General features: G+C 60.0%; 1 protein-coding gene across 2 annotated transcripts in view; it reads right to left on the bottom strand.

Annotated features, from left to right (window-relative positions):
• The window catches only part of SLC38A3 (solute carrier family 38 member 3), an 87,327-nt gene that overhangs the window by 6,259 nt on the left and 53,097 nt on the right, over positions 1-27,971 (bottom strand). The window contains exons 5-17 of one of the 2 annotated variants that reach the window (XR_006282590.1): positions 27,659-27,732; positions 26,746-26,838; positions 26,442-26,523; positions 22,871-22,953; positions 22,041-22,099; positions 20,146-20,322; positions 19,460-19,539; positions 18,436-18,536; positions 17,794-17,918; positions 16,993-17,137; positions 15,704-15,807; positions 11,928-14,208; positions 10,984-10,988 (exon numbers count right to left, since the gene is read on the bottom strand). Coding sequence is in view for 1 of the 2 variants with exons in the window: in XM_038409778.2 (XP_038265706.1) it covers positions 14,104-14,208; positions 15,704-15,807; positions 16,993-17,137; positions 17,794-17,918; positions 18,436-18,536; positions 19,460-19,539; positions 20,146-20,322; positions 22,041-22,099; positions 22,871-22,953; positions 26,442-26,523; positions 26,746-26,838; positions 27,659-27,732 (1,228 nt within the window). In the remaining variant the exon portion in view is untranslated. Of the gene's footprint in view, positions 1-10,867; positions 14,209-15,703; positions 15,808-16,992; positions 17,138-17,793; positions 17,919-18,435; positions 18,537-19,459; positions 19,540-20,145; positions 20,323-22,040; positions 22,100-22,870; positions 22,954-26,441; positions 26,524-26,745; positions 26,839-27,658; positions 27,733-27,971 lie in introns of those variants that run through there. The other variant, XM_038409778.2, reaches the window with a different exon arrangement.

The raw sequence follows: 27,971 nt of genomic DNA, 5'->3' as shown, positions 1-27,971 counted from the left end.
CGCCAGATGTTGTACAAAGAGAGTCAGGTGCAGAAGGAAGGGCTTCCCAGAAGCCAGCTAGGAGTGAAGTGCCAAGGTGAAACTCAAAGGAACGCCCAGCTCATGACTCAGCCGGGAAGATATAAGGAGGATCCTTTTCCTTCTGGTCCATCTCCAAGGCACAGGTAGGACTAGTTAGCAAACCCTCTAGCTGGGCATCAGCTACCCTAATGGGGCTCTTCACTGAGATCTCAGCAGCCCAAGGCTTTCTTCCCATATGGCTAGTTCTGATGGTGGCCCAGGGGAGTCAAGAGTCGTGGGGGTTTGGGTTTTGAAGGAAGCTCCCCCATCTCTGATCCCTCTGGCTCCTGCATGTCCCCTCTTCCTCATGGCCAGTCCGAATGTTGGTCCAGCACCGGTCAGGGGCTCCAGATCCGCAATGGGGTCAGGAGCTGTGTGCAGCTCAAACTAGGACTAAGGGCTTCCTCCTTCTTGGTGAGTTCAGGCTCTCTGCTGCCATCCTAACGAGGCAGAGAGACTTGTCCCCACGCCCCGGTGCCAGGGATTTAATGAGGACAGAGAGCAGTGGCGCTGATGCTGATGGACTGCGTGTGCCAGGCTAGGAGGGGGCAGCAGAAGGGAAGTCTCCAGGGAAGCACACACAGTAGGAAGCATGTGGGGTAGGGGTGCTGTGCCTTGGGGTATGTGTCTGGAAGGTGGGTTTAGTCCATGGGTGGGGTACAGCACTGGGGGTGCTCCGGAATGGCACACAGGGCAGGACGTGCCCTGGCACAGCCCTCGGGCCACAGAGGTGCTCAGAAGCAATGTCCAGGGTATGGGATGCCCCCAGTCACTCCTAGGGCAGGGCTGCAGGCGGTAGGAGACCCTGGTTCATCTCCCTGCTGGCATCATTCCCTGGGGATCACGCCCTGTTTTCCTGGAATTGTTCCTTCTGCAGTTTGTTCACTCCTGTCCTTGCAGCGGGCTCAGCCTGGCTGCTCAGTGATGGTTACACAGCCCCCCATCCCCACCCCTGCGGCACTGGTGAGGAGACAGGCAGGAAGGCCCCAATGCACTGGGCCTTACACCCTGAGCATCCCCACTTCACATGTGGCCTGGAGACACTGCCTGGAGACCTGTCAAATCCCTGCGCCCCATCTCTTCAGGGCCATGGCGGTGCTGCAGAATTGTGGGGACACAGGATCACCACAGCCACTGCGCCTCTTGCTCTGACACCCCCCCCCCACGCTTTCCCCCGAGCTGGCCCAGAGTCAGTGGGAAGTTATTAGTGCAGACACCAGGACAGGCAGAGAAGAACCACCCCAGGAGGCAGCAGGGTGGGGGAGGGAAGGGGCAAGACAAAAATCACAGCCTGAGTCAGCCCAGGTTCAAGGGGCCAGGAGACAAAGGAAGAGCGTGTGGTACAAAAGGCCAGCCTGAGCAGAGCCATGCCCCCATGTGAGCCAAAACCTCACACCAACTTGTAACTGGGGGAAACCCTGCTGGGAGGACTGGAAGGACACAACCCGGTTACCCACGCGGGGAAAGATGGAGACACCTGATAAGCTTAGCAAGCATGGAGACCGGTTGATTGTTTGCTGTTTGATTATATGTTTTCTCTGTGATGCCTGTGTCCTAAATAAACTATCCTGTGCGCAGTGAAAGCTGCAGAGTCACTAGTCAATCCAGTGTTTTATTGTGCAAGGGCTAAACCAGCACCATCCGGGCCCGGCAGTTCAGAGCTCTGGCACCCTTGGGCCAGGCAGTTCAGAGCCCCGGCATCTCCAGGCCTGGCAGTTAGGAACCCCAGCATCCCCAGGCCCAGCACATCTGTTATGAAAGAAAAAAAAAAAAACAGCTTGAGCCCTGGCCCTTCTCTCATTACAAATCAAGCACAGATAAACTCTTCATAACTGCAGGTATGGACTCAGGTCAAGAACCAAGGGACTTAATGATTTTTTTTTTTCCTTTGGCTCAGGGTCAAACTGAACACTGTGATTCATCTGAAATAAAAACATTTTTCCGCGGGTTTTTCCCCCCCTCAGCAAAAAATGAAAAAATAAAAAGCCATTTGGGTCAAATCTATGCAGCATTTCCACTTGGGGGGCTGGTTCTGAAACAAAGCATTGAGACTTTTTTTTTGGACGCTTGAATGAAGTTTTGACATTTTTGGAGAAAAAAAAAAAGTTTCCTGTTTTTTTTTATTTGGCCAAAAGGATTAGCTGAATTCAATCTGAATTCACACATAGTTTGTATCACGGACTCACAGGTCGCGCCCACTCTTGGCCCTGTACAGTCCCTGGGGGGGGAACCCCCTTCAGTGTGACAGCCCTTCTCAGGCGTCCATTCTCTCTCGGGGGGGGGGGGTAAAGCCCCTCCGCCTCCTGGAACTGCACCTCTCTGAGCCTTAGCACGCCTGTCTCTTGCTGTTGGCCTCCCCAAGGAGTCCACTCCCTCTGGACCCCCCGGGGCCTCCACACCCAGAGGGAATAATGCAACCTGATCTCTAGACCAGAACGACTCTCAGTCAGCGTAAAACAGGAGGGTTTATTGAGCATCTGAACGCAGCATAGGAAACTCTCAGGGCCCTCAGGCCTGGCTGCACTCAGCACAGTACATCTGAGTCTCCTCTGCATCCAGGTGGGCTCTGCCTGCTCTCTCTCTCTCCAGTCCCGAGATCCTGCGCTTTCCAGCTGGGCATCTGAGAGCAAGGGCTCCATCAGCTCCTCACCTGTCCTTTGCCTTCCGTTCCAGGTAAACAGGTTGCTGGGGCCCTCTCTCTTCTGTCCTTTGTTCCCCTCTGGCTGGAACTGGTGGTCAGTCACCAGGGTCCTCCCTCCTCAGTCCTTTGTCCTCCCACTGGCCAGAACCCGCTGGCTGCCAAGCTGGGGTGAGCCTCTTAGTCACTAGGTCACCAGTTGCTAAGGTACCCAGTCTCCAGTCTGTTGTCCAGGGTCCCAGCCACTAGGAGAGGTCACACCTGGGCCTTTGCAACAACAAACCCTCTCCCACTACCTCGTTAAACATGCAGCACACAGGGAAACTGAGGAACACACACACACACACACACACTATTCATGTAAAACACTACAAAAATCCCAACTTCGTCACAGTTTGTTCTCTGCAGAGCTGCATTTTGTAAGGAATTGAGTAATAGACTGAAAATGGCTGGCCAGCTCTTCTATGGTCCGACCTGCTGGGATAGTCGGCGAGTCTGAGGGTGACTGCAATCCAGACAGGTGATGGCTGGGGGTCTGCGACCAAAAGCAGCGTTGAGCTCTGACTCTGCTCAACCGGGCTCACCAGGTCACTCAGTCTGATCTATCACTGGCCAGCACCCCGCCCAGTACCCGCATGTTAAACCAAGCAACCAGAACAAGCCCAGACTCTAGACGATTCTGTGCTACAGGCAGAGAACAGGAGGAATGCCCCACTGCTCACCCCCAATATCCCCAGGGGATTGCCTGGGAGGTTGGGATGACCTGGCCACCCCAGAAAAGGGCGGGGGGGAGCGGTAGGAAGCCAGAGAACAAGGCAGTTCTTATCAATCAGTATTTCAAGTCCCCTCCCCCCAGGTACCCCCTTTTAGTCTCTTTCCCCTTAAGCTCTCCATACTCTGCACATGCAGTCTTTATGCAGAGGTCCTGGTCTATGCCCAACCTCCACTACCTTCAGTACTTTCTTCTCCGGCGCGGCGCGGCGCGGCGCGGCGCGGCGCGGCGCAGCATGGCTCCCCCTGCCCTGGTCTGGGGCTGTTTCCTGCAGCACCCCATAACAGCTCACCATCTTTACTGCTACTTCTCCACCTGGGCCTAGGACTGACTTATATAGGCCCCAGGCTCCTTCCACTCACAGCAACCTCTGCAGGGCCTGGGCGTAAAAGCGTCAGAGCCCAGCGTCCTCGGGGAGCACGTACTGCTCTGCTGCTCCAGCCCAGGGGAGGGTGGGGGCTTTGGAGCTTGGGGTGCTACCTGTAGCCCCCATGTGCTTTGCACCCCAGTGCCCACTGGACCCGAACTGCAGGGGTTGCCCTTTCCTGGGGCGTCCTGAGCGGAGGGCGTGAGAGGCTCAGGAGCACTGAGTGGTGGATCCTGGCGCAGTTCCTGTCCTGCTAGGAGCATTAAATGGCATCTAGTCAAACATTTCAGACAGGGAGTCACAGGGGGCCTGATCCTGCCTACCTGCCCCCTCCCCACCCAGCCGCCTTCCCCCAAGGCACCTCCTGGCTGTCCCATCCCCGCCTGCAGCCTGGCCCTGCATGGCATCTCTGGGCAATAACCCCTGGGCGCGGTCCTCGGGGCGGGCAGGGTGATGGGGCCACCCAGTGGCCAGCTGGGGGAATCCCAAAGCCTGTTACAGCACAGTGACTGCTGGGCAGCCCATGCAGCCTGGGGACCCGCAGCCATCAGCCCTGCCCAGGGCTCCTCGGGCCATCCCCCTCCCCGCACAGACCAGCCACTGCTACATGCTGCCTGGAGGCTGCTGGCCCTGCTGGGCTCCCTCCCGCACCTTGGGGGGGGCCATGTGAGACCCAAGCTGGTCGCTGTGGCAGTGGACCAGTGCTCAAGGCAGGCTGCATGCCAGGGAGGTGCAGGCCATGCTGACCTCTCGGCGCCACTCAGGAGTTGCTGATAAGACACTGTAGGAATGCCCTCACTCCTCTGCATGCCATGGAAGTCCAATCCCTTGGTAGAGGGGGCAGGAGCCTTGCTCCCGGCCCTGGGGAGGTCGAATCCAGAGTGGGCGCTGAATTCTGCTGCATGCTCCCAGCTCTGCTCAGAATCAGCAAAGAGGGTGGGGAGGGGGGTTCACTTCATGCCAGGGCATGTTTGGAGGTGCTGTGCTGCAGAGACTGGTGGGGAGGATGATGCCCCCCCGCCCCACTGCGGTACTAGGGGGCACTGTGCTTCAGGGAGTGCTGTGATTGACTCAGTGCAGGGTGCTGTCCCCTCTGAGTTGCTACTGATCCCAGAGCGGAACTAGGGGGTGCTGCAGGGAATGGGGGGTGGGTGACTCAGCAGAGGGCTTGCACCCCCACAGCGTGTGTGTGTGTGTGTGTGTGTGTGTGTGTAGACAGCCCAGCCCTTGCAGCAGTCCCCCACCCCTCAAAGACTGCATCACAGGGACCCACCTGCACCTGGCCAGACCGGCTAGCCTGGGGCCCTGGCTCCTTTCCCTCTTCTAGAGGGGCACAAGAAGAGGCAGAGGGGGCATTGACACGCTCTCCCACCCTCGGGCCCACACGGGCAGTCTCAGCCATGGTGCTGTGCGTTGCCCAGCCCCAGCTGCCCATGTTGCCTGGTTGTGCTGGGATTCTGCAGTGGGGGTGGGGTGGGGCGGGGCGGGGGGACGGAGGAGGGCATGGCTGCCAGACGGAAGGCAGTCCCGCTCCCCAGCGTCAACCTCTCTCTCTCTGCTGGCAGCCGGGCGTTTGGCTGTGAGGGAGGGAGCTGGGCCCTGGTTGAGACCAGGTGGTGACCCAGGCCCCGAGCTCAGCAGCAGTGTACTGTGGCTTCCAGCAGTGATCTGCATGCAGTACAGTCCTGGCCACAAGGTGGCGCCAAACACCCCCAGACTAGGGGTGGGCAAACTTTTTGGCCTGAGGGCCACATCGGAGTTGTGGAGGGCCTCCCCAAACAGCCTGGCTCCTGCCCCTCCCACTTCCTGCCCCCTGACAGCCCCCCTCAGAACCCTCCATCCATCCAACCCCCCTGCTCCTTGTCCCCTGACTGCCCCCTGGGACTCCCACACCTATCCAACTGCCCCCTGCTCCCTGTCTCCTGACTGCCCCCCCCAGGACCTCCTGCCCTTATCCAACCTACCCGTTCCCCGCTCCCTTACCATGCCGCTCAGAGCAGCAGGACTGGCAGCTGCGCCACCCAGCTGGAGCCAGCACAGAACGCTGGCGGCACAGCAAACAGAGGCTGCAGTGGAGTGGGGACAGCAGGGAAGGGGCTGGGGACTAGCCTCCCCGGCTGGGAGCTCAAGGGCTGGGCAGGTTGGTCCCAAGGGCTGGATGTGGCCCGTGGGCCGTAGTTTTCCCACCTCTGTCCTAGACCTGAACTTCCCGAGGCTGGGTAATAGACGGGAACCCCCCTCCTCCCCGGGCGGGAACCTTAGGTGTTTTTTTCCTTCCTCTGCAGCATGGGACGTGGACACCTGCTGGGGTACACCTGGGCAAGGCTCACCTAAGCGATTCCCTCAGGCACTGAAGGCCTCTCGGTCCTGCCTGGTCCCAGCAGGCTCCCAAGGCCTGGCATGCTTTGGGCTGGCTAGAGTCACTGGGCTCAGGACGGGGTAGTGGGGTGGGAGTCAATGGCCAGCAGCAGATGGATGCTCAGGCTGGAGGAGGGAATGGTCCCCTATGCTCTCTGAGCCCTCTGCACTAGCCTGCCCCATTCAGCTGGCTGGCAAGCCCCCGCCCCAGGTCTTGCCCAGCCAGGCCTTTCCACCCCGCCCACGGGGAGACCGGCTCGGCTCTGGGGCTCCTACCCCTGCCTGTCTCTGCCTCTCGGGGCATTGCTTGGTCTCTAAATCAGCTTATCTGCAGGGCGAGCCCCAGCCTCACATCCATCACCTGCCAGCCTGGTAACGGGCAGGGGTTGAGTCTAGCACCCTTAAAGGGCCAGTTAAATTGTGACAGGCCCTGGTGTGAGGGGACAATTCATATGGGCAGCAGGATCAGGGCCTCATCCAGCCACTGGGTTCACCCCCTTCGCCAGCCCCCATCTCCCCCGCTTCGCTGCCCTCACAACCCACAGCAGTGCCACCCAGCCACCTGCCCGGGAGCAAAGCACCAGATGGAGGCCAGGGGATGACTCGCCATGCAGCTAACTTCATGGCACGCCATGCAGGCTTAGCAGCTGTCCTCCACCTGGGACTCCCTGTGGCCATCCTGCCATTGCCAGGCTGTCGGCGTGCTGCCAGGGGCCGGGGTGGGGGCACCTCCCCTCAACCCTGCAGCCCCATGTCTCCTGCATGGTAGGAGTCTGGCCCAAGGAATAGCTGGTTGCTGCGACACAGTCCTGGCTGCTCTCTGTGTGCTGGGCTTGCCCAGAGCCCCCTCGGCCAGCGGGGAGATGAGCACACCATCGGCCAAACTGTCCAGCTGGGGCAGCATGGACTAGAGGGCAAAGCAGAGCATTGGGGCTTGGGAGACCTGGCTTCTATGCCTGCTTCTGCCACTGGGCTGGTGCATCTCCCCCACAACATGTCTAGTTAAGTTCTGCAGGGCCAGGGCTGGCTCTTACCTGCTGCCCAGCACCCCTAGCATGGGCCTGGGGCAGTGACCCTGAGAGAAGAGGTGATGTCCTCCCCCCCATTCCCTGCTGTCCGATGTACCTAGCACAGGCCTGGGGCAGTGACCCTGAGCGCAGAGGTGATCCTCCCCCATTCTCTGCTGCGCAGTTGCCCCTAGCACTATGCAAGAGCCCCAACTCATCCACACACTGGCTCCTGGAGCGCTGTGGGGTGGTCTCCGATCTGAAGCCTGGACTAACCCTGGTGTGTTTCATTCATGACAAAACAGCAGCCCCACATTCTGGAGCAGAGTTACCTCGAATCGGGGCTGTGCATGCAGCTCACTGAACGGCAGCGTCGCTGGAGCTTGCCTGACTGTGCTCTCCATTGCCTCGGCTCCACCCACACGGATACAGCAAACGAGCGCTGATGGGGCTGGGCCCAGGCAGCGATTGCTCTGGGCTCGCCAAGCAGAGGAGGCCTGACTCACCTCCCCGTGCATCAGGGACCTTAGAACAGACACTTGCAGGCTGGGCTGACACTGATGTGTCTCCTCTGTGACCTAGGGACCAACGTCTTCATCGCACTTACTGCACTGTGCACAGTCGCACTGCAGCGATCACAGACTGGGCTTCTGCTACCGTGCGCTCACTGTACCACAGAGAGCATATGCCTGCTGCACTGCCAACGCGCTCGCATACGTGCGTGGGACATAGGAACTGGCAGAGCACGGCAACCCAGCAGCAGCTGTTTCAGAGGAAAGTGAAAGAAAGCCCCTAGTGGACAATGACTGAATAACCTGTCCATAGGGGCAGTTCCTTCCTGACCTGCATTAGGTCCTGAAGCATGTGGCTGAAGCATGCCCTGAAGCATGTGGCTTTAAAACCTTTCTAGATGTTTGAGTCTCTCCATGATAACTCTGGGTGTTTTCATTCTCTATATAAATGCCTCATCCTTAAAAAACAACAAGAACAACAACAAAAAGCTACTTTGCTGGTGGCCAAAGTGATACATTGTAGCAATGAGTTCCACGTTAATTTTGCATGCTGCACCAGTAATGATTTCCTTCTGTCCATTTTCAGTCTGCCCAGATGAAAGGCCTACCTTATGCTCATCTCAACCTCAGAAGGGGATAAACATAAACTCCTTAGATCTGCCTTTGGCCACATGGGAAGAGGCTGAGCTCATTGGTTTGTTTGGAGGCACTCACCATGCCATGCAGTAATTCACAAGCGAGTGACTTACAGTGGGGTGGCTCCCCACTGATACGTGTGTGCTGTATGTCCCGTTCTGTGCCTGAGCCACAGTTGACATGGGTCTTTAGCATGGGTCTGGCATGTGCGCTGCAGTCACGCACACATGTAGTTCTGCAGGATCTCAGCTTACTGCACACTGGGTCTGTCTCATTGGCTCCCAGGGTCAAGAACACATGGATCCAGGGAGATTTTGCTTTTCCTTTATTGTTGTTTAAAAAGGGGGGGGTTGTTTGTTTCCTTTCCAAATAAAAATCTAATTTAACCATATAATTTAAAACCGACCGCTAGCCCTATCACACACTACAGCTATGCAGCTCCTTTGCCAGCGCCTCGCTCCCCCTTCACAGGCTGGGAATGTGCTAGGGAAGGAACAGGGCATGGGAGGCCAGCGCTGGCACTGGAGGCTCAGCCCGACCCCCGCAGGAGCGTCCCGAATGCAGTGAGACTGAAATCTGCTTTACCCCTTATGCTGGAGCCTGCTGAGCCGCCTCATGGACAGAGCGATGGAGAGGGACGGCCGGACCAACCTGCCACCACCCGGCGAACCTGACCTGGGCCCCGCCACCTCTTAATGGGCAGGCAGGGGCACACGCACCCTAGCGCAATGACCCACTGAGCACAGCCGAGATGGGAGAAGCAGAGAGCCCCGGTTGTGGTTACAAGCTGTCCCACACCTCCCTTGCCATGCCAGCAGGGTACAGCAACTTGAGCTCTCCAATACCACAGAGCCCCCAGGTAACCAAGACTGTGGCCCAATCGTGGAAGTGGTGCTGGTGCTGAGCCCTTCCTGGGAGGCAAGCAGCACCCACTGATTGCAATGCCTGCCCCTGCCGGGCTGGCATTCAGCGCCTCGCAGGATCGGGCCCTTATAAAGTGGACTAAAAACACCCTTTAGCTTTGCAACTGTCTAGCCCTCCCCACTCTTCACTAAGGCCCTGATCTGATGGAGAGCCTCCATGGGCTACTGGGAGATGGTTTAACACCGGCACAGCAACATCCGGAGACATCCCCTACTAGCCAATGTCGCAGTGGCCACCGGCCTATAGAATGGCCCGATCTCGTGGTCAGTTCTCTGCAGCGTAGGCAGGTCATCTGGTAGAGTGGTCCCTATCCATTGACTACGTATATATCCACTATACAGAGCTACTGAGAGCCACACAGCGCGCCTTAGAAACCCCTACTTTTATATACAGTATTGACACAAAGCTGTCCAGCTTCCTGCACCCCGATACAAAAATACATCTCTGAGTTACTTCATTTGCACTTAGTCAACTCCCTAGAAATGGTGCATTGCTTAATTTCACTTGCAATCAGAGGGCTGTCGAAAATACCCCTTCCCATGTGCGTCCTGGCACATCCCCCACCCCCCCCACCCCACCCACTGAATTCATACGGTGCCTGTCACGCAGCAGATGGAGACTTGGAGGCAACTGCTTGTTTTTTGGTGTGACCTAGAGGTTCCTGGGCATGTGGCACCCAGAGGAATGATGGGGTCAGGCGGGCAGCTGCGGGGGGGTAGGGGATGTGCCAGGATGCACATGGGGAGGGGTATTTTCGACAGCCTTCTGATTGCAAGCGAAATTAAGTAATGCACCATTTCTGCAGGCTGGAGCAGGGGGCTGGCAGGTAGTCAGACAGTGTTAGCACAAGGCTGTGGGGAGGGTTTAGCACAGAGTGGGAATCTGCAACCTGGCTCGCTTCCCCAGCGGTGGATGGTGGGAGGAGGGTGGGGAGATGCTCTGCTCGCCCCTTGTGGAGGGGGCATGATGATGCATAATGCACCGGCTTTGGGCCCGATCCTGCGTCCCTGATGTCTGCAGGCATCTTTTCATTGTGCCGGGTGGGCGCTGGGTAGGGGCTGCAGTGCATGGGCAGAGCACCCTCTAGAGGCCTGCCACTGGCCCTGCATTAGTGAGAGGGCAGGGGCTGCATTCATGAGGCAGAAGAGCCATCCTGGGGGCAGCCGTGGGCCGGGTGCCCTACACGTGCCCACCCGCCCCCCGACATCTGTGGCATGCGGGGGAGGGCACAGAGGGAGGGGTACTGTTTCTTCCCCAGCCCTCAACCCCCATGTCCTCTGCCATTCGAATACATTAGTGCACCTCACAGCATCGCCTTATTGCACATCATAGGCCTGTTCTCCCCATGTCCCCCAGCTCGTGTGGGGCTCTCCCGACCTGCTCGCCAATCGCTCCTTGGCTTGCAGAGCCGGTATGTCCCAGGACACAGGTGCAGGGGTTTGCCCCCAGGACCTCCCTTGGCTCACCGAGGGGCATGTGACACACCCAAACCACCCAGTCATGCTGGGAGCTAGAGCCTGCCTGAAGGCAAGTTTCAGAGTAGCAGCCGTGTTAGTCTGTATCCGCAAAAAGAAAAGGAGTACTTGTGGCACCTTAGAGACTAACAAATTTATTAGAGCATAAGCTTTCGTGAGCTACAGCTCACTTCATCAGATGCATTGAAGGCAATGATGACCCTGGGCAGCAGGGGGCAGCAGCATCCCACAGACCATGACTCATTACACTGCATAGGTATTTGGTGCCTGTCACCTTAGTGTCTGGGCCCTACGTTGCCATGGGCTGAGCCACCAGTGTTCTCTGTTCGGGAGATCAAGCCCCCCATTCCTCTACTGCCTAGGGTATTCCCTGTCCTTCAGAATGGAATCTGCCAGCACATCACCAGCTCCCCCCATGGGCCCTGCCCCCCCTCGTGTACATGTAACACCAAAAGACCCCAGTCATTGGCAGGCGGGATGGAACCTGGGACCTCTGGAGCTTAGTGTATGAGCCTCTACTGTGTGAGCTAAAAGCCACTTGCCTCCGAGCTACAGCTGTAGCAGACTCACTAATCTCTAAGTGGTCTCTGTACCACTAGAGGGGACAAAGCACAACACCCAGGAGGCATGTTGGTTACATACACACCCACCCTGACCGCTCCTCCCTACTGATTACCCTTGTCTGCCCCCAGCCATCAGGGCTGCCCCCCCACAGGACGTCAATGGGTCTCACTCCAGCCCAGGGACTCTCCTCTGCTTGGCCAAACCGGGGAGAGAGCCCTGGGGGAGCGGCTGTGCCTTGGTTTGGGACATCCCTGAGTCACAGCGGCCACAAACAGCCCCCTGTGCCCATGGGTGCCCTGGCCACTGAGGGTGTGACACTGCAGCTGGGCCCGGGGAGGCCTCAGGCAGGAGCCCCATGCGCCCCATGACATCAGCACCACAGGCCTGCACATGGCTGTATACCCAAGAAGGCAGCTGGTTCACCCTGTTGGCCCCTCAGCTCTGGCTTCAGGGCTGGGGGGAGCCAACTGGGCGGGCAGGACAGCAGGAGAGGCCCTTGGGGAAGCACCCCCCCCGGGGAGGTCTGAAGAGCATTGTCAAAGAAGCCCAGGCACCTGCGGGAGTCCAGAAAAACCTGTCGCAGTTCTCCTAGCTGAACCCCAGCCTCCAGAAACTCCCCTCAGTGGGGTGCCCACTCTGGAGCCCCACCTGTGTTCCCTGCCAGCCAACACAGATACAATGCTGCTGCCTTCACCCCTCCATGAGTGACCCTCACATACCCAGGCAGCCTGCCCCCTTAGGGCAGGATTGAGGATCGAGGGCGAACACAGGCCCAGCCCCTCACTAGCTGGGTGGTGAGCTGTGACTCTGCATGGGTTTTTCCTCTAACTACAATCTAGGCACCCATACCAGCTCACTTTCCAGTCCAGCCCACCAACAGCCAGTATAACCAGGACCCTGTTGCCGGGACTACTCAGGTTCACACAGGAAAAGTTCAGAGTGACACGGGCTCTCCCTTTGGGGAAATCAAAGCTATCACGTGGTTCCCACGGCGCTAGGGATAGCGCAGTCAAACCCTCACTAGCAGCTAGGGTAGGAGGCCCTCTCACTGCCTGGGGACCCCCACCCACAGCTAGCTAGGGAGCTCTGCAGGTCTCCCCACTCCAAGGCACCAAGAACGGCTCCTGCTGTGGGTCTGGGAGGAGGCTACATCCATGGTGGCTTCTTCTGCCCATGTCCTGCCCCACAGCCAGCCAGACCCTGAGGAAGAGGGACCCATGACCATAGCATGTGGAGAGGGCTGGGAGCCATCTTTGGTTTGGGTTGAAGTCTGATGGGACCACAGGTCAGAGAGGTGGAGAAGACCTGTTCAAAGGGGGGCAGAAGATATTAAACAGGTGCACGCTGCCAGCGCCCCCAGGTTTGGCTTCACCCCAGCGAACTGGCCAGGTGGGAGGACAAAAGGAGAGGCCCATGGTGAACTGATTCTCCTCATGCCCACCACAAGCAGTAACGAGAGGGCATCCCAAATTGAAGACAGCAGCCAACCAAACACAATTTCACTGGACCCTCCCAGCTCTGACACGATCTGCATGAGACGGGCACCCTATGGAAATCACTAACCGCAAGGTCAGTAACACAATAACAACAGTATGTGTGTACGCGTGTGTGTGTGTGTGTACACATATACAATATAAATTAATGTAAGTTCTCCTAAACTATTTCCATTAGCAGGAAATCAAGTTTTAGGGATTGTTTAGTTTCTATAAAGGCTCAATGGCAGGGCCACAATTCCCAGCACACACTGCCAGCTCTCAGTGGGGCACCATCTGCCAGCCAGTGGGAGGGCCCTCCTGAGAAGGGGGCATGGTTGGGCCATGTCTTTCAGTGCTGTGGGGCAGGGAACTGATCCAGGCAGCGGGCAAGGCTCCCTTTGTGATAGCAGCTGGGGGGGACATACCAGGGTTGGCATTGGACTCTCCACCCACACGGGTCAAGGTGATACATGCCAAGGCCCTGCTCCTTCCAGTGCAGGGTGTCCCTGCCCCTCAGTTCACCCCAAATGCCACCCTCCTTGGCAGGTGTGAGATCATGGCTGCGGGCTTAACACAACTCTGCTGCTGCCTCACAGAGCGTGAACCCCCCCCCAACAGGAAAAGGGGCTTCGGAAGGGCATGTTTGGCCCTGTGCCCCGGCAGGGAAAAAGAAACTGAGGCACAGAACGAGACAGCACTACACCCTGCCACATTTTGTTTCTTTTTCGTCGCCGAGTTGCTCCCTGACCGGACGTGCCCTCTGTCTGCATCACTTCCCACTCGGCAGCACTTGCTTCCTGTTTCCTGCCCCCCCTGGAACCGCCATCCAGGGGCTTCTGACTGCTCCACATGTGCATGGAGCGGCTCCGTCTTGCAGCCAGCCCCCCAGTGAGGTAGGGAAGTAGCAGCCCCATTTTACAGATGGGAAAACTGAGGCAAGCTCACCTAGCCGAACAAGGGCAGAGCCGGGAATAGAGCCCACTCCTATGCTACAGCCATTAGACCTGCTTCTCCTCCTTCTGGCACTCGAAGCTCCCCGGCCGGACTGGCCCAGCCCAGCCAGGCCAACCCCCAAGCTGGGGGATAGCTCGCCCCCCCCCCACACTACTTTCATTGGCTGCGAAGGGCTGGCTCGCCTGCACTGGGAAAATCCCAGTAGTGCCACAGGGCTCCGGGTGCGTCCCTGGCTCGGCAGCGGTGAGGACCAGGTCGCTGGACAGTACTAGCAGCAGGACAGGGGCAGGGGAGCATGGCTCAGTCAGCCCCATCTCCCAGGGTGTGGGGTGGGGGCAGGAGGGCAGCTCCTCTTGCCCTCTTAGTGGCTGCCCCCGCTCTTGGTGCCACCCATCACCCAGTCGCTGATGATGAAGCTGAGACTCATGACCATGAAGAGCACTCCGAGGCCCGCGAAGCCGGCAGCCTGCAATGGAGGAGACAGGGGGCAGGAGACATCAGGCGCGGGGCGGGCTCGGCGCACTGGGCACAGCTCCAGACATCTGACCCCACCCATCCACACCCCTCAGACACAGAGCTCCACTCCCAACCTCACCTACCCGGATCCCCTCAGACACAGCTCAACCCTCAACCTTACCCACCTCTGCCCCTTAGACACACAGCTCCAACCTCGACCCAGCCCACCCGCGCTCCCCAGACACACAGCTCATCCCCTCCTCCCCCAGCCCAAACTTAATTGTTATAACTATCTCCCTTTCTTCTGCAGGCCCTTTCCTCCAGAGGTCCAGTGGTTAGAGCGGGGGTTAGGCACCAGGATTCCTGGGTTCTATCCCCAGTTCTGGGAGGGAATGTGGTTTAGTGGTGGTGGTGCCACTGACATTCAGGACTCCTGTGTTCTATCCAATGGTCCCTCTATTTTTTTTTTATGTCCATGTCTGGAATGAATGTTTTTATGTGCATATTTGGAGGTGATGTGTGGTGGGGGTGGGGCAGAGGGGTTCAGAGTGTGGGAGGCGGCTCAGGGCTGGGGCAGGGGGTTGGGTTGCAGGGGGTGAGGGCTCTGGCTGGGGGTGAGAGCTCTGGGGTGGGGCCGGGGATGAGGGGGTTGGGGTGAATGAGGGGGCTCAGGGCTAGGGCAGAGGGTTGGGATGTGGGGGGGGTGAGGGGTCCAGCTGGGGGTGCAGGCTCTGGGATGGGGCTGGGGATGAGGGGGTTGGGGTGCAGCTGCCCTGGGGAGAGAGGACTCGACTCCCTCCAGCCCTCTCTTGCCACAGCAGTCCGGGGCCGGATGAGAGGTGCCTCTCCCTGCTGCGTGCCTGCTTGGCCCTTAATAGCCTGATCTGCAGTTGTGCAGCTTAGAGGAAACTTAGGTTCTATCCCTGGCTCTGGGAGGGGAGTTGGGTCTAGTGGTTAGTGGGGATGGTCTCAGATTCAGGACTCATGGGTTGTATCCTTGTGACATCTGAGGAGCCTCCCATGCTATAAATGCGCTTCCTTGCTTCTAAAGTGAGAGCCACCCCTCTGCAAAGTGCGAGGGATTTGTGGTTCCCCCTAAAATTGTGCCCCCCCCATACAGACAGAGGGGAGGACTCTGGAAATTAAGGCCATTGTTTTCAGAATATTGATGGCTATTAATGTTGGGTGACTGACTTGAAACACACTGGCAAGGAGGCATGACCTCAGCTGTGCCAATTGCCCTGCTGGTCCTTTAGCCTCTCAGTGGGGGGTCAGCACCCCTGAGAGTTGGGCGGGAGGCCTCTGGAGGGGACCCCAAAAGCAGAGTCAATGCTGGCCCAGGGCCACCCTCTGCATAGAATCTCAGGGTTGGAAGGGACCTCAGGAGGTCATCTAGTCCAACCCCCTGCTCAAAGCAGGACCAATCCCCAAATAAATCATCCCCATGCAGTCCCCATTAGCGGCACGATTCCCCCCGACAGTCAGCTTGGCTAGAGAGGATGTACCAGGATCTTGGGGGTGGACTTCGGAGGCTCCTTGTCCTTGGGTACGATGCGGATGTAGAAGATGGCCGGGAAAATGAAGATGAGGCAGGGGGCTGACGTGGCACCTGGAGAACATCAGGAGAGAATGGGTACGGAGGCGCGGGGGAGCAGCCAGCAGCTCCCAGCCCCCCACAACCACCTGACCCCAAGCCAAGCCCCATACCTGGCTAGATCCAAACCTCCCCCCCTCTATTAGCTTCCTTGGAAACAGTGGGGCTAGCCACCCTGGTACAATCCCCAGGTGCCAGCCTTGCCCCATGGCCAGCCAAGGATCCCAGGAACAGATCTAATGAGGAGTCCAAAGAAGTGGGTTTTTTACCCGCGAAAGCTTATGCCCAAATAAATCTGTTAGTTTTTAAGGTGCCACCGGGCTCCTCGTTGGTTTTATGGGTACAGACTAACACGGCCACCTCCTGATACTAGGAACAGATCCGGCGTGATGAGTGCAGCGGCAGAACAGGAATTAAAAAAATACACCCAAGCTGCAAACAAAGAGAAGCCCCCAGGCTTCAGCCTTGAGCCCCTGGGCTTTGAGCTAACACAGTGGACAAGCCGGGACTCCAGAGGCCAATGACAAGGGAGAGCAGCTGGTGCCGCATTTAAATCCTGCGGTTACAATGATCAGAGGGGAGCAGCAAAGGGAGGGGGTCCTTTTGTCTGTCTGGGCCAATCCTGAGAGGAGTTGGGGGGCTCAGTTGAAGCAGGGACCAATGGGCCTGCTGTACTGATAGTGTTGTGGGGCAGAGATCATGGGCTGAGCAGGGGATGGAGCAGACAGCCCCAGGCTGGGAGGAGACACTGAAGCACAGAGAGGGGATGTGACCTAGCTGAGGTTGCCCAGGTTGCTAGGCCAGCCCTACCCAGTAGGCAATGCTGCCTCCCCTGTAGCAGCAAAGGCAGGGATTCCCAGGCTGTGGAGACTGAATTCCCTCACCACTGGGATCTGTTCCCAGCACTGCTACTGACTCACTCTGTGGCCTTAGGCAAAGGACCCTCAGTTTCCCCACCGGCACTCCTTCCCTTGTTTGTACAGGTCCCTCCAGCCCAGGGCTGAGGCAGGCCAGCAGGAGGAAGCGTGCATGGAAGCTACCCTTGTGCTGGGGAGGAGCAGTGGATTTCACGCCCCGGGGGCTGGGAATCTGGTACGACAGACCAGACACTATTTCCCAGCCTACAGGGTGCCAGTGTGGGGAGCACTGGGCTCCTGCTGCGCCATGGAGGTGGCTCAGGCGGTACGCGCCAGGACTCACCAATCAGGCCGAAGATGCCGAGGATGGAGGGGGCAAAGATGACCAGCAGGTTGATGGTGCTCAGCAGGACCACAGCGATCGCTGTGTGACGGACCCAGCTGAAGTCCTTGCCTTGGAAGAGCATCTGCTGGATTGCGCGGCGCACCTAGTGGGGAGAGGGTCAGATTGTGTGCCCTGAGTTGCGCCCACAGCCAGTTCCCTTTCTGGATCCCAGCCTGCTCTGGGCCCACCATACTCACCATGGACTCCCTGTAGTATGGTGTCCATCACTATGGCCTCTGGGCCCACTCGTCCCACTCCCTCCATGGACCTCCTGTAGTATGGTGACCATCACCATGGCCTCTGGGCCCCACTCGCCCCACATCCACGAGGGCCAACCTATAGTATGGTGCCCATCACTGTGGTCCCTGGGCCCCACTCACCCCAGTCCCTGGCTGGCCCCCATAATTCCCTTCCTGTAGTTTGTATAAATGTCCATTTCCTACTGTTGTCATGTCCCTCCCTTGCTCACCGCGGCCCATGCAGGGCCAGGCCCAGCCAGAGAAACCCCAGGTCCGACAAGGACCACGCAGTGCCAGGGCTCCACACTGGGCTGCCCTCAGTCGCCAAAGCCCATCCAGCCTCTGCTGGCACTACCCACAAGCGGCCAGCCTGTGCCAACTGAAGCTGTGCAGGGGCCTGAGATCATGGCACCAGTGTTCCCCAGTGTGGGGCACTGCACAGGAAGCCAGAACCTCTGATGTTGGGGAAAAGGCCCTGTCCCCTCACCCACCCCTGAGGCTGGCGGGTGGCATCACCTACCGGGAATAGGACAATGGGCACGGTCAGTGTCACGGCGGTCAGCACTGCCACACGCACGCACAGAATCAGCACGTCAAAGGGGTCCACGTAGCTGTAGGTGTGCAGCAGCTCTGACTCCACCCGGCCTGCGGCACACAACCTGTTTCAGTCTCACCCAGGGCGAGCCCCACTTATCCCGCCGGCCCACAGGGAGACTTGTCCCATGGGGAAACCAGCCAACATGGCTCTGCAACTGCCTGGTGAGGCATTGGGTTGGTGCGTGACAGCGGCACCAGTCAGCCCTTGAGACTGGGAACCCAGCAACATGACTTTGCTGGGTGGATTGCACTGGAGGGGCCCTGCCATGGCAGCCCCATATCATGAGCCCCATGGCTCCTGCCATGGCTGGGTCTGGTGGTACCTGGGCGGGAGAGGGCAGCCCCATAGCCGCGAGTCCCATGGCTCCTGCCATGGCTGGGTCTGGGAGAACCTTGGCAGGAGACAGCTGCCCCATTGCATGAGCCACACGGCTCCCAGCTCTCTGAGCCATGCAGCCAATGGAGCCAGTAATCCAGTTCTGGCAGGCGCTGGCTGGGTCCCTCTGGGGCTAGTGATGAGGAGGTGGGGAGTGGGGATCGTCTCGCCAGGGGAGTGGGCACCCACCGTAGAATGTGAGGTAGCCAAAGAGGGCAGCCAGGAAGTACATGACATACATGACGGCGATGGAGATGTTCGAGATGCCCTGCATCTTCTTCTTGGAAGGGCTGTGGGATGGCCAGAGCAGGGTTAGACTCGCCGGCTGCCAGCAGCCACCACCCACGTGGGCTGGGCTCACCCTGCTCTGGCCGCGGAGCCAAGCTCTCAGTTCTGAGCCCTTTCCAGGCTGCTAAGTTGGGTCTCTCTTGCTTGGCACTGGCGAGGGAGGGGCACGTTCCTGGGGCAAACCCCGTGGTGCCAGCTGGTGCCTGGCAGTGCAGAACAGATGGGTCCCCAGCAGGCTTGGCTGGGGAGCAGCGCGCCATCGCCCTCCCTGTCCCTGGAGTACCAAGCATCGGAGGGCTCCTGCAGGCATCTCAGCTGTCTGAGTAGCCACCCTCATTGAAAGCAGGACTCTCCGGTGCCAAGAGAGGGTGCTGGCCTGACTCAGAGACAGGACGGGAGGCAGGAGCTACTTCCACTATTGGCCCTGTTGTAGAAAGGGGCAGGCGAACAGTGGGTGGTCCCTGCCCCACGTGGGCCTGTCAGCCATGAGGCCGGCAAGGTGAGGGCGTGAGCTGCAGAGCTGGCATGGATCGAAGGTCCCCAGAACGTCTGGGAGTGCCCGCAACTGGCCCCGTGCCTGGGCTCCAGGTGCCACAAGGCAGAGGGCAGGTCGCTCTGGGCAATGAGGCAGGGGTGGCACCAGAACCCGCTGGAGCAGAACCCAGATCTGGGAGTCCCAGGGCAGCAGTGGGGCCCCTGGCTGGGGTACATGGTCCAGCCACAAGGGGTGGGGGCCCATCTGGGCATGGATCCTTGCTACATTGGCGTATACCTGGAGTCGCCCCATTGCCTACCACGGAGCTACCCTGGGTTCAGGGGCTGAGTGACACTGGCTCAGGCTCCTCTAGGGAGCAATGGGGCAGGGTCCCGGGGCCACCTCCTTCTCCGCCTTTGCCCCACCACATCCCGGCCCCCCAGTACTCACTCCTTCAACTCCGTGTAGATGGGCAGCACCTCGGGGTGGCACACGAAGGCAAACGCCATGATGGGGATGGTGTAGGCTGTCTGCAGGAGACACTAAGGGTCAGCGGGGCAGGGCTGATGGATAACGGTGCAGGGCACCAGCTACAGAGAGCTATCCAGAGCACCCCAGGTGCCCAGCACCCCTGGTCTGGGTCCATGCAGCTGGGCATGACCCAGTGGTGGGAGCAAATGGGGAGGATGGGAGTGGAGTGGCCAAGAGGGCCCAGGGGAGGGTGCCGGGCTCACAACCTCCAGTGCAGAACTGCTGGCTCCCACCAGTTGAGTTTGGGTCCCACCAAGCTCCAGCTCCTGGAGGCACATGAACCGGGGAGAAGCTCAGTGCACATTTTAAATAAAGAGCATCTCTGGGTCCAGAGGAAAAGTGGCCCAAGCACAACCTGATGGCACAGACGCCCCAAGGCGAAGGGAAAACCCAGGGGATTGTGTGAAGTCTCATGGCTTGGGAGCCAGTCCTGCCATTTTGGGGGTTTGAGGCATGGTTAGTGATCCTTGGGCTTGGCCCGATGGCAGCAGGGTCAGCGGCAGGGCTGAGATGTGGCCATAGCATTCCCGGGACACACCCGCACCCAGAGCAGGGCTCCAATGGGATCCTGGCTGGCCTGCGGTGTGGCCTGGCACGGATGGTACCTGGGAGTTGAGAGTGAAGAGGCTGGCGGAGCAGGTGGCCCCGGCAGCAGCTGGCTGGAGGATCGGGTAGCCATTCTGATAGTCGCTGGTGCTGCCCTGGGCGTTGCTGAGGTTGCGTGTGCCATTGCCATCCTGCTCAGGGAGGGGGCAGGGGATCTGGAACTTCTTGTAGATGACCTGGGCAGGGATGGGGCGGAAAACTCGGTCAGCACCCGGCCCTGCCAGTGTTGCCCATGGCCCCACAGTGGCTCAGCCCCAGCTCTGAAACCTGGGAGGAAAGGCGGCGAAGGAGACGGGTGCTACCCAAGCATGAGGGGGAAATCATGGGGCAAGGGAGAGTGGCCCATCCCCCTGCATCACTGACTGACCCAGCCAGGCCTTCCCGGTTCAACCCTCAGAGTCCTTCTCTGCCCTGCCGGAAACTCCTGCTCCCGCCTTGAACTGGGGGCACCGGTCTCAGATTGTGGGCACTGGAGCCAAACCCACCTGCCTACGAGACGAGCAACGGAAACCCCACAAAGTCTTTGTAACCACTCGGTCCTTCCAGGGCCTGACGTCACAGCAGGGTTTGGTGATGGGCAGAGAATTCTCATATCTGGCACGTTGTGTGTGCCTCTCCGTGTGCCTGTGTGCACGTGCATGAGTGTGTGTGTGCCTTTGTGCGTGGGCATGAAACTCTCCGTGTGTTCTGCTGTCCCTGAAAGCTCAGCACTCTCCCGCAGCCGCTGCCCTGGAGCCCTCGCCCACCCCTCCACCCGGGTCTAGGCTTCTTCAACCAGAAATAAACCAGTCTCTTGCCAGGCCAGGGTCCCTGTCTGGGGCCACAACAGTCATGACAAGCCCAGCAGGTCCCACCCCTTCTCTACAGCCCAGAGCAGAGACCTAGAGTCCCCAGCTGGTGTCTGGAGCCCTGGGCAGCCATGGGAGCGAGCGCTGAGCCACCAGGCCCCGTCCTACCCCTGCTGGAGTCACTAGCAACCCCCAGCACAGGGCCAATGGGAACAGAGGGTTCTTGGGGCTCCCAGCCCTGGGATCCCCACCAGCTCTGCTGGTGCTCCTCACTCCCGACCCACAGCCCCCTGCTACCCCAGGCCAGGGCCCCTCCGAAGTGGAGTTTGCAATGTTTCAGCTATTGCAGAACGGAGCCATTTGGCCGCTAGAAAAAGCACATTCTACCTGGGAGCTACACCGGCTTTAAACCCAGCTCCCCAGAGCTAGCAGGCCGTGCAGCTCCCCCAGGGACCCTGGTGAGGGGAGAGCGGCTGGTCTCTGCCCATGTGTAGCTGCAGCCGGCCCCCGCCCCCCCAGACAGAAACATGGCACTTAGCGCCCACATGACAGGCGTGCAGCTCCTCATGCCAGGGCTGAGATCACACCAGGCTCCTCATGCCCCGAGCCCCCTATCTCCCACCTCAGCCCGCAGAGCCCAGCACTCAGAGTCAGGCCCTTCGTGTGGCCCCCGTGCTCCCGATCCCTCCCCAGTAGCAGCAGCATCCCAAGCTTCAGCCGGGCCACGGGCCACCCAGGATGAGAAGCAAGGTGCAAGCCAGCCCGGATGGGCGTTGGGCACCACCCCTCAGGAAACGGGGACCCCCCCGTCAGTCAGGACCAGTGCCCACATCCCAGGTCCTTGTGCAGAAGGGTGACCCCGTGGTGGGGGGCAATGGCGGGGCTTCCCCCCGAACCTCCAGGGAGTCCCGGGGAGCTGGAATCCAGAGCAGTTCAGTGGGCACCTGAGACATGCAGGGGGAAGCTCCAGCCATGCCCAGGTCAGGGCATGTGCCCGTTGGGAGAGCGGGCGCGGTTGCTGCTGCAGCACAGCAGGGGCTAGGCACGTCCGGCCTGCTGGCCCTTCTCGGGGGTCCTGGTGCCTCCCAGGGCCCTGGCAGACTCACCGAGATGAGGAAGAAGACCATGCAGCTGAGGGAGAACCCGCTGGCGTAGCCCAGGTAGCCTGGGGAGAGAGGAGAGCAGGGGTGGGCGTGAGCAGAGCTGGGTGTGTCCCATCTCGTCATCCTTGGCCCTCATGGGGTTGGCACCAAGGGATCTGGGGCACAGAGCCTCAGGGCTCAGTCTGCTTTGGGAGGGATGGGCAGAGATCCAGCCATGGGCACCAGACTCATCCCGGACTGCTGCCTCCAGTCCCCTAGCTGGACTCTGCCCTTGGCCCAGATGCATATGGGGATTGGGCTCCAAGGGGTGAGGCGCATGGTGTATGTGTGGGGCGGGGGCATGAGCCCTGGTGGGGCAAGGGACGGCACGGAGGGCGCTGGCACAGATACCTGGCACCCACCCAACCCCAGCAAGAGGCAGATCCCACTGGCCCCCTTGTCACTCCCCTCCTCCAGTCACAGGCTGGTCCTACCCTGCCCTCCAAACACCTCCCCTCCCTGCTATCTCCCTTCCTTCCCCCCTAAGATTCGCTTCCCCTCTCCCTGCCCCGCCCTCAGCTCGAAGCAGCCTGGCTCCAAGCCCTCACTGCATCCCAGCTCTGATCCCAGCTCCCCCCAACTCCCCATCCGCTCGCCCCACATGGCGTTCACCTGTCCCACTGTGCCGGGGTGGGTGGGGGATGTGCTGCCCATCTGTCCATGCGGCAGAGCTGGGGGTGGGGCGGGCACCTACAATGCACCATGGGCCCCTCTCTCGGGTATCCCGCACCCCAGCCCCCCCCGCTTTTCCCCCCAGCTGCCAGCCCCGACCTGGCCCTGAGCAGGTGTCTCACCGAGCTGCTTCATCAGGGCCAGGGGCAGGATGATGGTGAGGGAGATGAGGATCACCAGGTAGTTCCCGTTCAGGTACCAGTCCCTGCGAGACAAGAGGCCGGGTCAGGCCCTGCAGCACCGGGGGCCTGGGGCTGACACCGGCGCCTCGGTCAATACCCACCCCCCAGCCTGGGCTAGCAACCCCCCTGCCTCAGTGGGAAGGACCAGCTGGGACTGATTCTGGATGCCTGACCCTGCCGTGCCGTGCAAACCCCCACCCCAGCTGGCTCCTCCTCTGTGCCCATCAGCTGCCCCCTTCCCTGCACCAGCTGGGGGGCCTGCTGCAGCCTGATGCCTGGAGAATCTCCCTCTGCCCCTCTCCCCCCACCCGCTCACTCTAAGAGTGCAACTCATCGGTCCCAAGTCTCCCCAAGAGGCCCCTGCATCAGCAGAGCCCATGTGGGGGGCAGTTATGGGTTAACCCTGCCTGGTCCTGAGCATCCCCCACAATGTGTACACGGGGTGGGCAGCTACCACATGTATGAAGGAATTCAATATCCAGGAAAGGGAAAACTGAGCAAGTCAATGTGGTATAAGGTCCCCCCAGCTCTGCCAGTGCCACTCAATCCCAACCTGCAGCCCCCTGGTATCCCATCTCCCTGCCCTCTGGAAGGAGTGCTGGGCTGCCCGCTGGAACTGCAATGCCCCGGCTGCCTGCCCCTCCCCAGACACATGGCCACACCCTGTGCTGCCCCCTGGGAGTGCTCTGCCTAGAGCCACATCTGCCTCCCCCACCCCGCTTGGATGTGGCCAGAGCCCAGCTGAGCCAGAGACAGAGCTCACTCTGTGCAGGGAACACTGGGACCTTTAATGTGCCCTGGCGCTCAGCCTGGCCGCAGTGAGCCAGCTCTGCGGAGACTGTGCCAGGGACCACTGTGGCTCCGGGCATCCACCTGGCCTGGACCAGATGACCTGTCCTGCAGCTCCCCCTTGCTCACCCCAATGGGCAGCTAATCCCTGCCCCAATGGGGCTCCAGGCTCCTCTGTGGGACCCCACTGTCTCTGGCTCAGGGTCCTCCAACTCAGGAGGGTCCCTGGGAATTGGGTCAGGGCCCCACTGGGGAAGCCAGAAGAAGATCCCTAGGAATGTGTGGGGAACGAGCAACCTCCTGTTGTCCTCGCCCATGGCTGCTTCCACAGGCTGAAAACAAGGCCTGAGGCGATGGACACCCATGCTGGGTAGGACTGTAGTGCAGTGCTGGATCCACTTGCCCATCGTAGGGCTAGCAATGGTTGTGGGGACAGCATTGCCATGGAAACGGTTTGTAGTGCCCATCATGGGTAGTTGAACTCAATGGGCCTGGATCTCATCTCTCCTCTCCACTAATGCCCCACCCCAGGCTGAGAGCAGAATCCAGCATTTCGTCACTGCAGTGAGCCCAGCTCAGAGTGCCAGGCACTGATACCATTCACATCAAGTAGTGGGGAGTTCCCCAGCCAGTGATTCCTGGCTAGAAGCCCCTGGTCCATTCCTTCCCTGAGCAAGCAGCACTGGGATGGTGGGATTTGCGCTGGTGCCGTGTGGGTCTGCAGGGAGGGTGGGGCATGGTCCTTGGGCACACATGAAGCTGTTTGGAACAGAGTCCGAGCATTGACTAGTGCCAGGATCGGGCCTGCAAGCGGCTGCCAGGCCCAACAGCGCCCTTGCTATGCTGTGCCTGTGCAAGAATCTAGATCCAAACACCCAGAGTACAGGGCCTGGGCGGCTCCAGTCCGGCTGGTCTCCGCTTAACTTCCAGGGGAGAGATGGGCTCAGGGTGCCTGGAATGACCCATCCTTTGGCCTTGTGGGTGCCGGGCATGGAGTGCCTCTGCCGGCCTATGGGAAGCCGGATGAACTGATAGAGGCACCAGGAGACAGGCTCTGGCACCCGGCATGGATGTTGGAGTGGTAGTGACACCCGCAGCAACCTCGCCAGCTGCCGCGTTAACCCCTTGGTGCCGGGAAGAGCCAGCTACCTTGCCCCGGTGCCACATGGAGAGTGACACCCTGGGGAAGGCGTGTGCCCAGCAGGGGGCTGGTTCTGCCCACAGGAAGAGGAAGCAGGGATTGGACATTCCCACTGGTTTAATCCGACACCGAAGGCTTATTCAGCTCTGGCATCAAGCTAAAATAGAAGTGACTAAATACGGCTAAATCCCTGTGACAGGCTGGAGGCCAGATCTGCCCAGCCGCCACAGGACGCGAGACACAGCTGAGCCTGGGGGAAGCCGGAGATCAGACAGGGGGCAGAGGCCTAGAGGAGAGAGGCACAGGCAGGAAGTAGGGAGAGAGGAAATGCACCGAAGAAGGGGTGTGAGAGTGGCAGATAGGAGGGAGCTGCGAGTGTGACAGGAGGGCACAGATACAGTCTGGTACAAACCAATCACCAGGAGGTGCAGGTGTCCTCTGGGTGAAAATCCAAGGCTGGGATCCCCTGGGCAAGCTGGTTTTGCAGAGGGGTGTCATGACGTGCCTCAGTTTCTCCAAGCAGGAAAGGGGGCTAACAGCGCCGGCCTGCCTCACAATGGGGAGGAGATCAGCCCGGGGAGGCAGAAGGGCAGGGCCGGGGGCAGGGAAGCAGATAGGTGGAGTGAGAGGGGCGAGGTGCTGGGGAGGGCAGGAGACAGACCAATGGATAAGAGGAGGTGGCTGGAGTCACATGGAACATTCTTCCTCAGAGGCCGTGGGTCAGATTTAGCGCAGATCATGGGGCAGATCAGCTTTCGCTCCATCTGACCCCTAAAGCACACCAGTCCCCAGCCAAGCACCACCCGGGAGCAAGGCCAGCAGGGGCTGCGGGTCGAAAGTGAGGGGCACCCAGAGCTGTGAGGGAATCCCCGGACTGGGGTAGCAAGAGTCATGGTGTGTCCTGGTCTGGCTGTTTCCCCATGCAAAAGCCCCTCTCTGGCCCCTGTGGAGTGGGGCTAGGTCCGACCCAGCTGGGGTTGGCTGCAAGTGGTGACTAGCACCTGCAATTCAACCCCCCCACTCTGCGATCGTCCCTTCCCTGCACCCCCAGCTGGCTCAAGCCACTGGCTTCGGGTTGCTCCTTCCCCTGGCGGGTCCCTTCTCACCCCCTGAGCTCTCCTAGGGGCCCTCAGGATGTCCCTTCTACTGCTGGCTGGGGCACCGAACCTGGCCTCGGGAACAAGGGATAGGCACTGGGCAGAGGCACTTGACTGGCAGAGGCACTTGATGCCCCCCCAGGCCATGTGGTGCCTGGGCTCTCTGCACTGGGGAGACACCCTGGTTGGTGATCCCTGGCTGGGGCGGTTGGATGCTGCAGATTCGGCTGCCCCTTCCCCCTCCTCCCACTGGGCCCATCTCCCTTCCACCCATTGGAGCTGGGGGGCTTATGGTCACCCACACCGGGCCCCTGCTCCCCTCTCGACTCTCCGAGGAGCCTCCAGACATGACATTGACCCCCAGTGCTGGCTGGAACATGGCCAGTGTGTGGCCACACGGGGCTCAGCTGCTTTGGGCACCAGCATGGGGCCAGGGGTCTGTGGCTGGCCGGGGGAGTGGGGAGATAGGCACATGGGGACTCACGTGCTCTTCTCCTCCAGGTTGAGGAAGGTCTGGATCACCAGCGGCACCTCGGACTTCACAATATACAGGTAGCTGGACATGGCTGTAGAGAGCAGAGGGGCCGCAGGGCAGCCCCAGCATGGCCACATTACTGATGCCCAGCAGACGTTGCCCTCCCAGCCACAGCCCTGCCGGGCACTCCCCACAGCTACAGCCTAGGCGAACCCCCGGCTGGGCCTGGGGGTGTCAGATGGTGCCCCGGCTGGGTGAGCCCACTGTGGGTGCATGCTATATGGGGCAGGGGATCTGCCCATCCCCCTCCTACCTCCGATGTTCTGCAGTGTGATGGCGATGGCCGCAGCCAGCTTCCCCGGCGTGCCGAAGGCCCGGTAGCCCAGCTGCTCATACGCACGTATCCCTGCAGGGGGGATGATCAGAGGGTGAGAGGAGCCATAGGGGCCACGCACCGGGGCAACGCCAGCAGGGAGCAGCACCCAGGAACGCCAGCCCCAGCATGGTTCCCTCAGCCCTGGGCTAGCAGTGTGGTGGGGGCAGGGAGCTTTGCCAGCCACGAGACAACCCCTCCCTCCCAGAGCACCCCAGCACCGAGACACGACCCCTCCCCCAGCCTCACGACACAACCTCTCCCCCCACGGCATCCAGGTACACTCAGCCTCAAGACATGAACTGTCCCCCTCATAGAACCCCAGGCCACCTGGTCCTGCGACACAACCCCTCCCCTGGATGGAGCCCCCATAGCTGCTGCACTATGGGACTGGGAGACGACTGCATCCCCTGCACGATGCTCTAGCCCCTGGGCCCCCTAGGCTGAGAGCCGAGCACCCCCATCTGGTGTATTGGTGCCTGGCCCCCAGGGCGTAATCTCGCCCGACGCACAGCCCCATTGACCTGGGCTGCAGTGACAGGGCACTGGGATTTGCCATGGGGACAATCCGTCTGCAACCTCCAGGCTTAACGCAAAACCCCACAAGTGGGGCAAACGCTATGAGCTCAGTGCCCGTGCTGCCCCCGCCTGGCACCTAGCACACAGGGAGCATACGGCAGTGTGGTTACCTGGCCATGCAAAGGCCATTCCCCTCCGGCTGCAGGCGGTCAGTCAGCCTCAGTCCACCCTTGGCTGGGGGTGCAAAGTGACAAGTGTGGGGATTGGGAACCTGGCACAAATGTGAAAGCTGGGCCTGGAGATGACCCCCCATCCTCCCTGGCTGGGGTCTTACCCACAATCCCAGAGGACTTCAGCAGCAGGTGGATGGAGTAGCTGGACAGCAAGGCCACTGTGGTCAGGAGGAAGCTGGAATGAGACAGGAGATGAGTGAGCCGAGAGCAGAGCCCTAGGAGCTCAGGGCTGGCAGGCCAGAGCCCCAGGGGTCACAGGCGCTGGCGTACCGCCTGGCCCAGGAGTGTCTCTGAGGGCCAGATTCTCCAGGGAGTAGAGTCCCTGGCACTCCCATTACCTTGGAACCCCAGCCCCTCTGTGCCCCAGTTTACCCTTCTGTAGCAGAGATTGTGAGCGTGTTACTGATACAGGGG

This window comes from Dermochelys coriacea, chromosome 7, assembly GCF_009764565.3.
Source record: "Dermochelys coriacea isolate rDerCor1 chromosome 7, rDerCor1.pri.v4, whole genome shotgun sequence".
Classification (NCBI taxonomy): Eukaryota; Metazoa; Chordata; order Testudines; family Dermochelyidae; genus Dermochelys; species Dermochelys coriacea.
The sequence above is the reverse complement of the archived record's forward strand: the minus strand, read 5'-3'. Positions and strand labels throughout refer to the sequence as shown.